This window comes from Poromitra crassiceps (genome assembly GCF_964638095.1).
Source record: "Poromitra crassiceps genome assembly, chromosome: 3".
Lineage (NCBI taxonomy): Eukaryota > Metazoa > Chordata > Actinopteri > Beryciformes > Melamphaidae > Poromitra > Poromitra crassiceps.
Window position 1 is genome coordinate 28,466,698 of NC_139625.1, and position 14,821 is coordinate 28,481,518.

At 42.4% G+C, this 14,821-nt stretch overlaps 1 protein-coding gene across 1 annotated transcript in view; it reads left to right on the forward strand.

Annotated features, from left to right (window-relative positions):
* ppm1aa (protein phosphatase, Mg2+/Mn2+ dependent, 1Aa) overlaps positions 1-3,120 on the forward strand; it is a 30,548-nt gene extending 27,428 nt beyond the window's left edge. The window contains exon 6 of the mRNA XM_083632881.1: positions 2,990-3,120. Coding sequence (XP_083489007.1) covers positions 2,990-3,031 — 42 coding nt within the window. The 3' untranslated portion in view covers positions 3,032-3,120. The remainder of the gene's footprint in view (positions 1-2,989) is intronic.
* Positions 3,121-14,821: the final 11,701 nt, after the last annotated feature.

The window sequence follows — 14,821 nt, forward strand, 5'->3', positions numbered from 1 at the left end:
CAGCCAGTTAGACGCACCAACCACCACAGCATTGGGTTCTTCAAACCTCAGTAAAGAGGTCATGTGTCAGCCTTGTAGTTATGATCCAGGGAACCAGGATGTCGAACAGAAGTCGTTGGAAAATGATGAAATCTGGACATAACAGCATTTATATTCCCTCACCAATAATCCAAATACACAGGCCTCCAGATAGTTTCTTCCTCCTGTAAGCCACTTACTAGCATAGTATGAATGAATTATGTTTTTGTTATCGAGTCTCCATTTCAATGCCGTTACTTTCAACTTTGAACTGGTTTGATGTTTGGGTAATACAACACTGAGGATGAGAGTAGGATGGGTCAGTCTCCATGTCCAACTAAAAAAGGTATGTGAGGATCACATCCGTTGGCCTGTACTTTGAATAGTTAGTCTTTTGTTGTTAATCAAACCTTAGATTCCACTCCAGAAAACCAATGTGACACTTGGAGTATCTACTGTTTGTGCCTTTACATATAAATCAACAAAAAGTGTTGTCTATTTTACCCTGATTGCTGTGGAACATCAACCAGGCAAAGCTGCTGTGATCAAGAGCTTCCTCCTGCAAATAATAATTTATATATCCAGTGATAAAGAAATAATTTGTGTAATTTTCACAGAAAGGAAAATTAACACTAAAACAAGTAACAATTGGCGTGGTGGCGGTAATCTGTGCGACCCGGTGGTGCGCCGTTTTGCAGCTGCAGCATCGCGCTGATGCAGCAACTCTTACAGCTGCTGTAAATCTTCCAGTTCCCTCCCTGATGGTGAGTACAGGATCCACTGTATGCATACTTGAAGTCAGGTTATGGCCATTGTACTGTAATAAGGTTTCTAATCACATTGCATTTGAATAGACATCAAGCGAGGCCGTGACCCTAGGTTTTCAAAGCCTCCCATCCACCCTGCCAGCATGTTGGACTCATTAAGTGGGTTTGTATTCCTCACTTGTTCCTGCTGTTGCCTTGGTACCTCATGAGACTGTGTAGAGCTTTTGTCATTTTCCTGACCTCGCCACAAGACTGTTAAATGAATAGTCTGTGGTAAACAATGGTGCTGATCTACACTTACCGAGCACTTTATTAAGAACACCATACTAGTACTAGGTACTTATCATCTTTCAGTTCGATGTCAACCGGCGACCAACGTGACATCCTCCTCAAGGTTGTTGCATTCCGAGATGCTTTTCTGCTCACCACTGCTGTAAAGAGGTGATCTGAGTTATTGTCTCCTTTCTGTCAGCTCCAACCAGTCTGACCCTTCTCCTCTGACCTCTCTCATCAACAAGGCGTTTCAGTCTGCAGAACTGCCGCTCACTGCATGTTTTTTTTCCCTCTCTCGCACCATTCTATGTGTGAACTCTACAGACTGTTGTGTGTGTGGAAATCAGCAGTTTCAGAAGTAGTCAAATCAAACCAGCCTGTCTGGCACCAACAACCATGTCAGGGTCAAAGTCACTGAGATCACATTTTGCTGCTGCCCTGTATCTGCATGATCTTATGCATTGCACTGCTGCCACATGATTGGCTAATTGGATAATTGCATGAATAAGGTGTACAGATGTTCCTAATAAAGTGCTCGGTGAGCGTAGGTTGCTGGCTCTAAGGCTGATCCTCCCAAGTGAACAGGTTGCAGGTAGCCTGTTCATGCTGTATGACCACATAATACTTAACCAACACAGCCTATGAATCAGCACTTATATGACTGAGTATGTACTGTACATTTCCATGCCTATTTTTGTGTGTCACCACTGTCTGTTTAGTTTGAGGGTTTTGCCCGTGACAACTGAGGGATGTGATAGGGAAATATGTATCCGTGGGCGGATCTCTCCCCCCCCCCCCAGTGGCTGAAATATGTCACTACATTGTGTCTAACCTCTTAAAGTCTGCGGCCGACATGACTGTCTTTCAGAGGGTGTCGCAGGCTCATTTTTAAAAAGTAGAGTGACTGGTATGAAACTATAAAGCCTAAGGCCTCCATTGGTACCAACCTTGTCATGTTAGCTTGTCGGGGAGGGGTTAAATAATGCTCCAAAGTTAAGCTAAATTTTGGCAAGGGAAAAACTGAAATTGTCATTTTCAAAGGGGCTACCCATGAGTCTCCCCTTTACAGACATGCCCTTTATGCTAATCGCATGCAGTTTTTGGAAAACGTTTTTGCATGCAGTATAAATGTTATTTTCGCCTATTTGAATATTTATGCATACTGGAGTCCCTAAACAGTCTTGGAATTGCATAAATTGGGTTTGACTGGAAAGTTGAGACTCTTAGGCCATGTTCACATCACAGGCAAATCCGATTTGCTTCTAAAGTCATTAATCATCATTATCTTGATTGGTTTCCCAAATCTGATTTGGGAGAGTGTCCGCACTGCCACAAATCTGATTTGGCCAAGTGTTCAAGTCGGATCTGTGTGTCCAGATACAATGAGCCAATGAGCCAACATACAATGTTTCTGGCAGTGTTTGCACGTCTGCTCTCTGCTCTTCAAGTTCCCGCCCCCTGCGAAAGACACTCTCAAATCTGATTTTGGTGATCAGCGTGTCCACACTGAAGTCACATCAGTTGAAAGCAGATTGGAAACTACCTCCATATGTGGTTTGGAACAAGTGACACAAATCAGACTTGGAGCGTCCAGACTCATAAAACCAATCTGGATAGAATCATTAATAGGTCATTAAAGTTCACAAATCAGATTTGGCCTCCTAGTCTTTACATGGCCCGAGTACCCATAGTAGCCATTTCATTGTAGTGAGACAATTCTTTCTAAACTTGACCTCACTGTATGTAAGATTTGCCCCCCAAGCCCAAATGTCAAACTCTGCTGTGGAAATATCTGACAACGTCACGTTGTTTTCTGTGTAAATTGTGTCCAACATTTTGCCCAAAGATCCACGAATAAAGTCTTGGAAGCAGCTGACATTGTTGTATTGTGATGTGAAACCCATACGAGTATTAATTGTTGTGTGTTTTAGGTCAGCAGTGAAGGTGAGGGAAGGTTGCATCTCATCCTTTAAGTGACATCGAAGAGGTTATGTGCCTTAAATCTCTTGTCTCTTTTTCTCTCTCACTGTATGTATCTTCCTATCTTATGAAAACATATTCATTCCTATAAGTAACAATTCACTTAAGCAAAATATATGAATGGACAGGTGAGGAACTGAGTAGCCACTGGCCAGACATCAGGATTTAATGTATGCCTTCAATGTGAGGAGTGACTGCATCATGCATTAACTGTCAATCTTATAGAATTTCAATCTTGTCATCATCGAAGTTAATTAAATCCCAATTTGTTGAATCTTGTTTAATTTGTTGGGCTTTCATATCGTCCTATACTCCACACTAGTCCACCACTATAAGGTCAGAATATACTTATAACCAGGTTATAAATCTGTATATTTGTTACTAGTTGTAAGTGACCAATGGCTAATGATGCTGAACATAATGGTTAAATACAGAAATATTTCATCCTACCTGTTCTCTGTCAGAATTCAGTATGTTTTTTGACACAGTTTGGTATGACTGTATAGTAACTTGACATTACATTTTTCCATTGTTTTTTCACTTGTATGGTGCTTCAAAATGTATTCGTCCACCAGAAATCTTTTCTTTACAAGTTGAAAATAATAGGAATTTGTGATCTTGTCGTCGAAATACTAAAATATTCCATCTGCATTCACCTATAGTTAATTTGAGCGTAATCCTTTCAGGGGCAAAAAATACTCAAGATTTAAATTTCTTTAACTTGTTTCTTTGAAGAAAAGCTGATGATACGTCAATGTGTGTGGATTCTCCCTCTGAACACCAGCTACAGTATGGAATATGATTCTCTTATGGTTGACATTCATATCCAGTTTCTCAGTATCCCGCCCTCCACTATGTGAAAATATTTAACATTTTCTATAGCTTTTTTTGTCCATTTTACTACAGGAGACTTTGGGAAATAAGAGAGAAAACCCTATAGTGCATCATCTCTGCTGTCTTTACATCTTTGCATGAGAGTAGTAGTATTGTGAGGCTACATGTGATACTGAGACTACTATAATGAGGCGGGCCGTGGCACCCAATGATACTGAGACTATATACTATAATGAGGCGGGCCGTGGCACCCGATTGCTTGAGTGACATGACTTATGACATCACAATTGCTCAAGTGACATCACTGATGACATCACAGTTGCTCGAATGACATCACAATTGCTAGACAGAGTGACATCACTGATGACAAGAAATCGGCTTGAGCCAGAGAACCTCCGGTTGAGCATGCAAAGCTAAACACGAGTTGGCACGAGTTTGGTCACACCCCAAAAAATGTGCGCCCATGCCACATCCACTCCAGAGTCTCCACTCTAGAAATTTGCATGCAAATCATGCAGATTTCTAGTATTAATAATACCTTTAATTCATATTTGTAATTTGTAATATTTTCTTTGAATCGTGAGAAACTGGAGTCATATGTCTTCCATAAACAAATTATGCCTTCCACACTTTTCTTAAATCTCATGCAGAACCCAACCCGGCAGATCCTGATGAGCTTTCAAGGGACATAAGAGAAATCGAGAATTTTTGAAGGGAAATGATTGTTTAAAACCTTGTTACAGTCTGTAGATGAAGTCTAAGTAAAATATGAAATGTGTGTCCCTGAGGCAATGCAACTCAATTGAAAAGGGTGATGTGGTTGACCTTACAATGTTTCTGTTGTCAACATTTTCTTTATGCATTCAGAAACTAGAAGTATCTATGTTGTGTATAGACTAGACACAAAATTGTGAATAAAATCATTTTGTGGCAGAGCAAAAAAAGTGCAAGCTTTTGAAAGCAACAGTTCCAGTATGTTATGAAAACTTTTCGGAAGCAGGTGGACCCAGTGTTCAGAATGGTTGCAGAATTGAAGATACAGAGACCGTCCTGTATCTGAAATGTCACAGGTTCAATTCTGCAACAGTCAATCCATGCCAATCGCCATGAGTCCTGTTTACATGCCCTGTTCAAGACCGTAAACCCAGCCAGTACAGAAAACTTATGTTACTCACACAGTGGAAGTATAGGAGCATCAGCTAAAATGTTTGCAGTATAAAATCAAGTGGTTTCTGCACAGTTGAAGCTACTGTCGTACTACTCTGCTTGATTGTGACCGAGCATTCTAGGCTTTTCAGGCTATATCTCTTTCACTCAATTTCTTATTTTGTAATGTTATATTCTTCAAAAGGTTCATCGGGTATCATTCATTCACTGCATCATATCGTTTTCTCTTGCAGTTTTCTAAGCAAAATGTAGTCAGGGAAAGGGGGTACTTGGATTCAGAAATCAGGGAAAAGGGGTCCTAAAGCCAAGAAAGTCTGAGAACCACTGCACTAAGGGTTTAATCGGATTATCATGATCTGAATATAGTATACATGCATCATTTCAGAGTGGGTACATGTAAACAAAGGTTATGTCTCTGGAAACAAAGATAAAAAGTGTGAGAGTTTGGATACAGTTATAACATTGTCAAGTGTATAGCCTTCTGACAGCATCACTTACTGTAGTCGCTCCATTAATATTGATATAGCAAAGTTGCAGATTTGTGGGAATATTGCCATACTAGGGTGGAGGCAGAGTATAAGAAGGTGCTTGAAGGTTGGAAAAGTAGGCGGTCGTCTCACAATGTGTTTAACCTTGAAGATGAATCCTTAGTGAGTCAACAGTGAAATGACTATCTTCATCCGATCGAACAGATGTGCTGCATGTTGGTGTAAGCGGTCTGGTTTCACACAACAATTCTGCACCATTAAAGTACTGTATACCACAATGCACAAACAGCCTAGGTTGCCTCTGCAGCAGCAGTCCTCGTGGCATCTTATGACTTTCTTGCCAAACCGGGAATTAGCCTATATCCTGTTTGTCAGTCTCTGATTTGGGCACAGGCTTCTTTTGACGTTGTGTGAAAAGGTTTGCCATTCACCACGAGCCACATGAAGAAACTATTTATTTGTGATTGATAAAGAGATGTGTTCATGCCCTGTCTGCAGCCTCACACACAAACACAATTCATCAACAGGTGGGAGGAAATATTTTTTGTGCTCAAGGATGTGAAGTTTGGAGTGTGTGGGGGGTAAGTGTGAGTGAACAAAAAGTCCCTCACAACGGGCATTCAGCCTCTAGAGGAGGATTTCCTCCACACAGGGACGATAAGGGAAGCCTTGATACAACTGCTTGTGCAGTGGGCAACAGTTAGATGTTATATAACTGCTGTTGCTGTTTTTTTTAGGGGTAAAGCTTTGAACTATAGGATAAACCCATGGATTTATTTAGCTGTTTATTATAAGAAAATGGTTTACTGGTTTATTATAAGAAACCCTCAGATGAAGAGCCATCTTATTGAAGAGCTTACTGCGGGCCTATTTGCAGCTGCAGCCCATCTGAGTCATTTGCTGTATGTTGCAGCATCACTTGAAATTGAGGCTACAGGGTTTATGTCATCTTTCACTATGAAAGTAAGCTTCACAAATAGGAACTTCAAGCATAAGCACTGAAAATGCTGGTGAGCTTAAATTAGCTTTTATGGAAGGATTGAAGTTGCAGCTGGGTAATTGTGATTGGAATTGGGGGAAAGAAGAAGACGACAGTAATGGTAGTTCCATATTGATCCCCCCTTTAATCTCTTTGCTATTTTACCTTTATGAGAGTTGGGATGCTTGGCCTTGCCATCAATATTCTCTCTCTCTCTCTCTCACTCTCTCTCTCTCAATAATCCCGTTGAAGGATGTTTTATGTAAAATATGCTCTTTGTACCTTGGAAAGACATTTAATCAAGATTAGCCTTGGTATTAGTAGCCAGTGGTCTAGCTTTGTGAGCTTTCATAATGGAAGACAATTAAGCACTACCCATACTTTCAATATTGATGATGCTGAGGACCCACTCTTGTGAGGGGAAAAAAAGAAAATGATGTAGGCTATGTCATAAGACCCGATTTTTTTGCCATGTTATAAAATAACTTGGCCACTGCAGTGCAGGGGAAGCTGAATAGCTAGCTGCTGAATAGCTAAGCCAGCCTTGCCTATCTCCCTGCATGCTTAATCTATTAAACCTGAATTTAAAAGAATATATATTTTATTTGGAAACTGATGATCTGCGATCAAATAGCCTCTATCTGCAATCTATGTCAAATATTTTAAAGCTAATTGAACAAAATTTATTTCGACGAGCCTCGCCTATAATATGCACCTATAGCTATTTCGTCGATTTTATGAATAGGCTAATGTGATGCCTAATTAAGCTAGCCTTATAGGCTATTTTGCATTCTAGGTATCCTATCATGATCAGCTCAGCAAAACACACACAGCGGCAAATAAAACACTCGCAAATAAAATGATCTGTTTTTGTCCAAAATAGTCAACCTTATTTGAAATAGGCTACTTTAATCATACTCAATAAGCATAGCCTACTTAGCCTGCTGGTAATTATGTGACAGGATAGGGAGCACTGGCACTGCTCTTGTGAATGTTCTTTCATTGTCCAGAGCATATTCATAGTATTCCCATGATGTCACAAGCATTTTCCTATCAACATGGCGCTACAATAGGCCTGTTAATTGATTACAATCACCTGTTATTTTCCTACCAAGATGGCCGTGTGGTGATGTAACAGAAAGAATACTAACTCGAGTAGCCTATCCTCGTCCGCTATAAAGTGCAGAGAAGATAGTTTTCCTGGGTGGTCCCACTCAATACACTCCGGCTCACAGTTCAACTGCTGCCAATTAACGTGAAAACACGCAAAAAAGGAAATGCCACGGAGGAGGTCTGCGTTTCCTCCCGCTTGCATGGCACAAAACTGTCTCAGGATGATAAACCTGCCCTCGACGTCAAGGTAGGACATCAGAAATTAAACAAACTTACAGAACGGGGCACCAAAAATTATCTGACTGAGCCCACGGAACTCTTAGAATAGAAGATCTGAACGATTAACTATACAGTTCAGTGGCATTTATTTAACCACCATGAATATAATATGCCCTGTGGACAGATAGGATATAGGCTACTCACAAGTTAATTAAATTATTGATAATGATCTGCATTAATAGCGTTTTATCAACACATTTTCATTGAAAGGTTATTGGGTTAAATCGACATTATTGGGAGTCTAAAAAAACAGTTTTGAAAAGCCTATAGAGGCTATAGGCATTTATTTATTTATTTATTTAGGAAACAATGTTTCACTGACTTTTTAATGTGACGTCATTGACCGATATAAAACTTTATATTTAGCTTAAAAATAATTTGTTTTTATTATTATGATTATTGTTATTGTTATTATGATTAGGCATAATCCAGCTACTAGCTATATCTCGTAGGCTATATTCCAAATTTAGTTTGATTACATTTTTAATTTTGGATTCTTTCACTGAAACAGTCCAACAATAGGTCTGTGATGTCTTCCACATCTGACAAGTGTTACAAATTTGTATTGTAGCTAATAAAATGGTTCAGACTCAAAAATGAATGTGCCTGAATAAAAGGGCCTAAAATGTGATTTGAGGACTGCATAAGCCAGATTGTATCATTCTTGATAAGCAACAATTTGGGTTGCATTCAGGTGTGCCTCCTTTCACTTTATTGTGTTGTATTTCAAGTAGCTTATGCTTTGTGGTATTTTGACAACATAAAAAGCAGAAGCACATCTGTAAATCTGAAATCACCAACATTTCTAAATTACTTTTCCTGCCTCACCTTGAAAGCAATTAAGGACAAGAAGAAATTGTCATTAAAACATAGCAAAATTAAGGCGGCTGCTACACCCTTGCAGTGGTGTGTTGGATTTCTCACCATTTTAAATGTGGCTACAAAAATGTCAGCTCAGCATCTAGACAAGTCATAGTTCACTTTGTTTCATTAATGGTTTACGGTAGGCCTAATATCTAAACTCGTCTGCAGTTAGCTGATAAGATATTTTGATTAGATTGTTATCAAATAGTTTCCTATTGAGCATTACAATACAGGCTCTTCACCAGACCGGCATTTTTTCCCTTCTCTCTTTTGAGTGTGTATAAAATGCTGAAGTATTTTCTCTTTGCACTCTTTTGTTGTCTCTTAAAAATTAGCATCTGAAGGAAGCTTGTATGCCGTGTTAGTTAAATCAGTAGCTGTCTGCTGAGGTCGTGCACTGTGGCATGGTAGACCACGACCTTGTCAAAAGCAATCACCGTGGCAACACATGGCTATAGTTTTCCTCTCATCTTAAGACATAATCTCTCTAATTGGTGTCAGAGTTGGGGTCCTGATGGTCAAAGTCCCGCAAATACCCACAGACAGATATGCTCACTTGTTGACACTTTGAAAAACAAATGAAACGGACCTCGTCAATGAGGAGAAACTTGTTAATCCACAGTGAGGGGGGGTGTTAGCACAGGCCCTCTAGCCACTCCAGCGTGACAGAATCCTTAGACTTTAGCCATGCAGGCACATCTGACCCCACACACTATTCAAGCCCTTCCTCTTTACACCTGTTCACTCCCAAAGAGGTCTGTGTGTGCAGAGATTAGGGATGGCAGACCATGTCAGGACTGAAGAGTATATTTTTGTCGCTTCAAATCTCACTGGGAGAGATCTATCGCATCGCGTTGTCCCAGAGCCTCGTACATGTAGCCTATATCCATTTATTCCCAATGTGTTCCCAATGTTCAGCCATCTGATTCAGGGATTTGTTGAGGAAATATTCAGGAAAGTGGTGAATAGTGGGCTTGATGCTCGGTGCTGTCTGATGTCATCATCGGCTATTAAAAAAAATGTTTTACAATGTTATCAGGGCCGGCCCTAGCCATCTGGGGGCCCTAAGCAGGATATAGATCAGGGGCCCCCTCCCAGGGGCGGGGGTTTGGGGGCATCTGCGCTGGAAGTACTTTTAAGTAGGGGGTGCTGTAAAGAGGGAACTCTCTGTGCTGCCCGCTCGGGCAGCGCCGAAGAAAATTTGACGTTTTTGGACTTTTAGCCATATTTAGAAGAATATTTAAAACAAACAAACATGACAATGACGCTCGTTTGTAGCCCTATCAGTGTCAAGCAAGCGTGTAGAACCCAGCAGCCATAGGGGTTGCCAGGTCAGTTAAACCAGGGGTTCCCAACCTTTTTTGTGCCAAGGACCGGTAGATACATGCAGGACCGGTTGTCAATTTTAATGGTTTTAGTTACATATATATTTACTCACCAGGTGGCGACAAAAGGTAAATAACAGCCTTTTGTGTTGTATGTAGCCTACAGTATTTATGTTTTTGTTTAAACTACAAACATAAATAAACGTCAACCTATGTTTTAACTACCACACACAGCCTATAATATTATAGCCTATGTTTATAAAAAAAAAAAAAATTGGGGGGGGGGGGGGCTCTAGGCAGCCGCTTGGTTCGCATATAGGGCGGGCCGGCCCTGAATGTTATTCATGGAAGTTGTACAAATTTGACAAATGCAGTCGGAGGTATTAAATGAGTCACTAACATGAGGTAGCCTCTGATGCTGCACTGATTTGATAGGAAAGCCACAGTTCAGCCACAGTCCCATAGCTTCCTATACAGCCCAACCTTAGAAATCAACCTGAACATCAGTGCTCAGAGATCAGCTGTGTCTGGATTACAAATCAACCTGAACATCAGTGCTCAGAGGTCAGCTGTGTCTGGATTACAAATCAACCTGAACATCAGTGCTCAGAGATCAGCTGTGTCTGGATTACAAATCAACCTGAACATCAGTGCTCAGAGATCAGCTGTGTCTGGATTACAAATCAACCTGAACATCAGTGCTCAGAGATCAGCTGTGTCTGGATTACAAATCAACCTGAACATCAGTGCTCAGAGATCAGCTGTGTCTAGATTACAAATCAACCTGAACATCAGTGCTCAGAGGTCAGCTGTGTCTGGATTAAACAGCTTGTTTCTGCACCTGTGACTCTGAACAGACACATGAAGTGGTTGCTTTGAGATGCACTGAACAAATTAATTCACTGAATAGCTCTCCATATGGAGTGTGGGGAGAAACCTTGAATTCAAAAACACATCAGCTTCTGAGACAAATCTGTAACATGGCAGCAATCACCAAAGAAACGTGGACAGCAAATGATCAAAGAAAGCTGCTTACCCCTTTGAAGCAGGAAGGCTGTTTTTATTAGATACACACTCCTGTCAAGAACACTGCAACCTTCCCAAACAACAATTAAACCTGGATAGTGTTGAACTTTGAGTTTTTAGATGTTCTCTTCTCCTGCCCTGGACATTCACTTGGATGCTCATCACCTTGGCCACAGCATAGTAAAGGGGAGAGAAAGTGAATGTGGAAGGTTTACGCTAAAATAAAACAGGAAATTGGGGGCTAAAAAGTGCAAATAATCACTGGATGTGAATGTGTCCATTGAAGCACTCTTTTGGGTACTAGCCCGATGCTCCCACTAATGGTCTGTTTTGCTGAAGTAGCAGCAGGAATGTTACTTTCTCAATGCTTCACAACTCAGGGCGAGCAAGGCAGAGCCCTCATTTGTGTGTGCGTGGGTACATCTGTGTGTGCGTGGGTTCATCTGTGTGCCTCTCTGTCGTTATCCATTCTGGGGGGGGGGGGGGGGGGGGGGCACCTGGAATGAACGGGGTCTACATATTTATGTTGTTGCCGATGGAACACTTGAAACACAAGAGGGGTTAAAGTAAAGAGTGGGGAGGTCTTTGGACCATTTTCAATATTTCCCCCCTTTGCCCCATAGGGCAGGCGAGGGGGTGCTTCTTTACAATCCTCAGGTGACCAGAGGAAAATAGCGTGGCCCTTAACAAGCCCAAATTAAAAAAGAACATCATTTTCATTATGCAGTCAAACACAATTACAAGCAAATGTTTTCTCTGTGGAGCGGCCCCTGCTTTCAGGGCTCCTTAGTGTGTGCAGAGAAAGGCCCCGCTGGTCAATTGGCAGCTGAGTGGCGTGTTCAGCGGAGGCCCACCTCCTCAGCCCCCCAGCGTAGAATGCGTTTTGTTAGGAGAGCAGCCATACATTCTGAGCAGATTTGTTGAATTAGGGAGCGCACCGGGAGATGGGGGAAGGGGGGGGGGGGGGGGGTAAGTGATGGGGAGAGGACTTGTTGCTAGGTGACTGACATACAACTGCCGCATGCCAGTTTTCAGAGCTTGGCACTCCTGTCTGTTTTCCTGTTCGTTTTGTTTTTCTCCTTACCCACCCCACCCACTCCCACCCACCTCCACCCATCACTTGTCTGGCCCTCTTTGTTGCTTAAGTGTATATAATAAAGATGAGGAGAGAATAGACAAAACGGGGCGAATCGCACAGGTTTCTACAGTATACTTTTAGCGTCTACTAGTCATCAGCTTTTCAACTGTGTCGATACTTAAAAACCCTGCTGCTAAGTGTTGTGGGAACAGAAAAGTGCTTTCATAGGGGAAGTAAAGGTGGATTCTTCCCTCTTTTTTTCTAATGCACTAGTTAGTATAGAAATGACATCAAGCATTAGCCTCATCGAGACACTCTGCGCCATCAGCAGAAAAAGTGGTCTTTTCCTGGGGCTGGTAAGTGACACACAAGGACAGGCAGGATTTCTCTTTGCCCCCACCTCCCTCCAGGCATCGCCGCTCGAGAGATTTGAGATCTGAAATGAACGTGTTCAAACACAAATATAATCTCCTGCTATAAGCCAGTGTGACATATTTCCACTGATTCCTTGATGAGCTGTGTATACTTTGCAATTATTGCTTCCTTGTCCCAATCAAAAGCCACTCTTTAAGAATTATTACACTGCAGGTGTTTATCTATTTTCTTTCCTTTTTTAACATACTACTTGAAATTTACTGAGCAGACAATTCCTTCAGCTCTCTCCTCGTCCTGTAAGTGTGTTACTCCTGCTCCCGACTACCTGACTTAGCAGTGTGGCCACTCACCCTGCTCCCGACTACCTGATTCCAGCAGTGTGGCCACTTACCCTGTCACAGCATGTCAAACGTCCTGGGCCCAGCCAAGACACACCCCTCCTTTCAGAGGACCATCTGAGGACAGGGGGAGAGGGAGAAGGACTAGCAGAAGCACTGGCAGGCCCAAACACAGTTCAATCCTTCCAGCATCCATTGTATAGTCTGTCTCTCCATTTCCAGAGCTCTATTTCAATCATGAGAGACTCGTAATATAATTTTAACAAACTTTATTGAATCAGAATAGACAGTTTGAGTATGGCGTATGACTCCATGATGTGACGCTCCTCTTGCTTATGAGAGAGGGGCGTCAGTGCTGTATGAGATAGGACATCCCCCCTAAGGGGATTTGTTTCCAACAGGAGTCATGACATTGGTGGTGATCTGGGGAGGTGGTGGGATGAAGCTTTTTGCTCTGGAGATGCTGGATGAATGCGTGATGCTGACACAAGGTGAGTGATGACTGCACAAGTGTGATTTAAGCTGTGGTGATGGGGGCTTTATATAGTACCAGGAGAAGGGCATTTATGATGTCATAACTGATGTCATTTATGATGTCATAACTGATGTCATTTGGGAGAAGGGCATTTATGATGTCATAACTGATGTCATTTATGATGTCATGGAGAAGGTGACGTCGGAGATGGAGACGTCATTTAGTGACGTCATTTGGGCTGAGGGTTATGACAGCATGGGGTGCTCTATTAATGCCTTATTTGGTCTTCCATGATTGAACTACAGTCTGCGACTACACTTCAATCATGAGAGACTCGTAATATAATTTTAACAAACTTTATTGAATCAGAATAGACAGTTTGAGTATGGCGTATGACTCCATGATGTGACGCTCCTCTTGCTTATGAGAGAGGGGCGTCAGTGCTGTATGAGATAGGACATCCCCCAAAGGAATTTAAAGTTATTTCAGGAACTGGGAGAGTGAAAACGGGGGTCATGGAGCTCGCCTGGGGTATGCTTTAGTCAGGTCGTGGGCTGACGGGGGGAGAATTTAGGCATGTCGGGAGATGAGGGGCTGACCGGGGTTTTTTAAGGCAAAGCGGGGTTGCAAGGGCGTGGATGTGGATAGCCCGGGCATGGGCGCATTGATGAGGAAAAGGAGAGTTTGATCACCACCAACGAAGTGCTTGTTGCCTCTTTAGTCATGGAAGGAGGGATCTTTGGGCTGATAATATGGTGTCTTGCTCTGGTCGAATGAAAGATGCATAGGCGGATGAGGACCAGCGCCCCAGTTGTTGAAGGGAGGCGGAGGACGCCCCCTGCATGGCTGCTGATGTGGCTGCTCCGATCCTGAAGGAGTGACTGGAATAGTTCTCTGCGGGGATGTTGCATTTCTGGAGTGTGGTCTTGAAGTGAAGGATGAACCAGGATCCTGTCATGTGATGATGGGGAGAGATGAGGAAAAGGGGGCCAAGGGCCGATTGAGGTTTATGCAAATGCCGGAATGAAAGTTGTCAGGATGTGGACTGACTTCTCGGGACGTGGGCTGACAGGTTTAAGCAGAATGCAGAGATAATGGGTTGAGCAAATTGTCAGGACGGGGGCTGACTTGTCAGGACATGGGCTGACTGATGTTTAAGCAGAATGCAGGGATGATGGGTTGTGCAAATTGTCAGGACGTGGGCTGACTGAGGTTTAAGCAATGGCAAGGACACTTATGGGGTTATATGCAAATTGCCCGGGCATGGGCACCAAACGGGGATTGGGAGAGAAGACCGCCACCAACGAAATGCATTAATACTTCCTACCAATCATGGAAGGAGGCATCTTTGGGCTGATGATATAGCAGCTTGCTCTGGATGGATGTAGGACGCATGGCTGATGAGGACAGCAGCCCAGTTGTTGAAGGGAGGACCCCCCCGG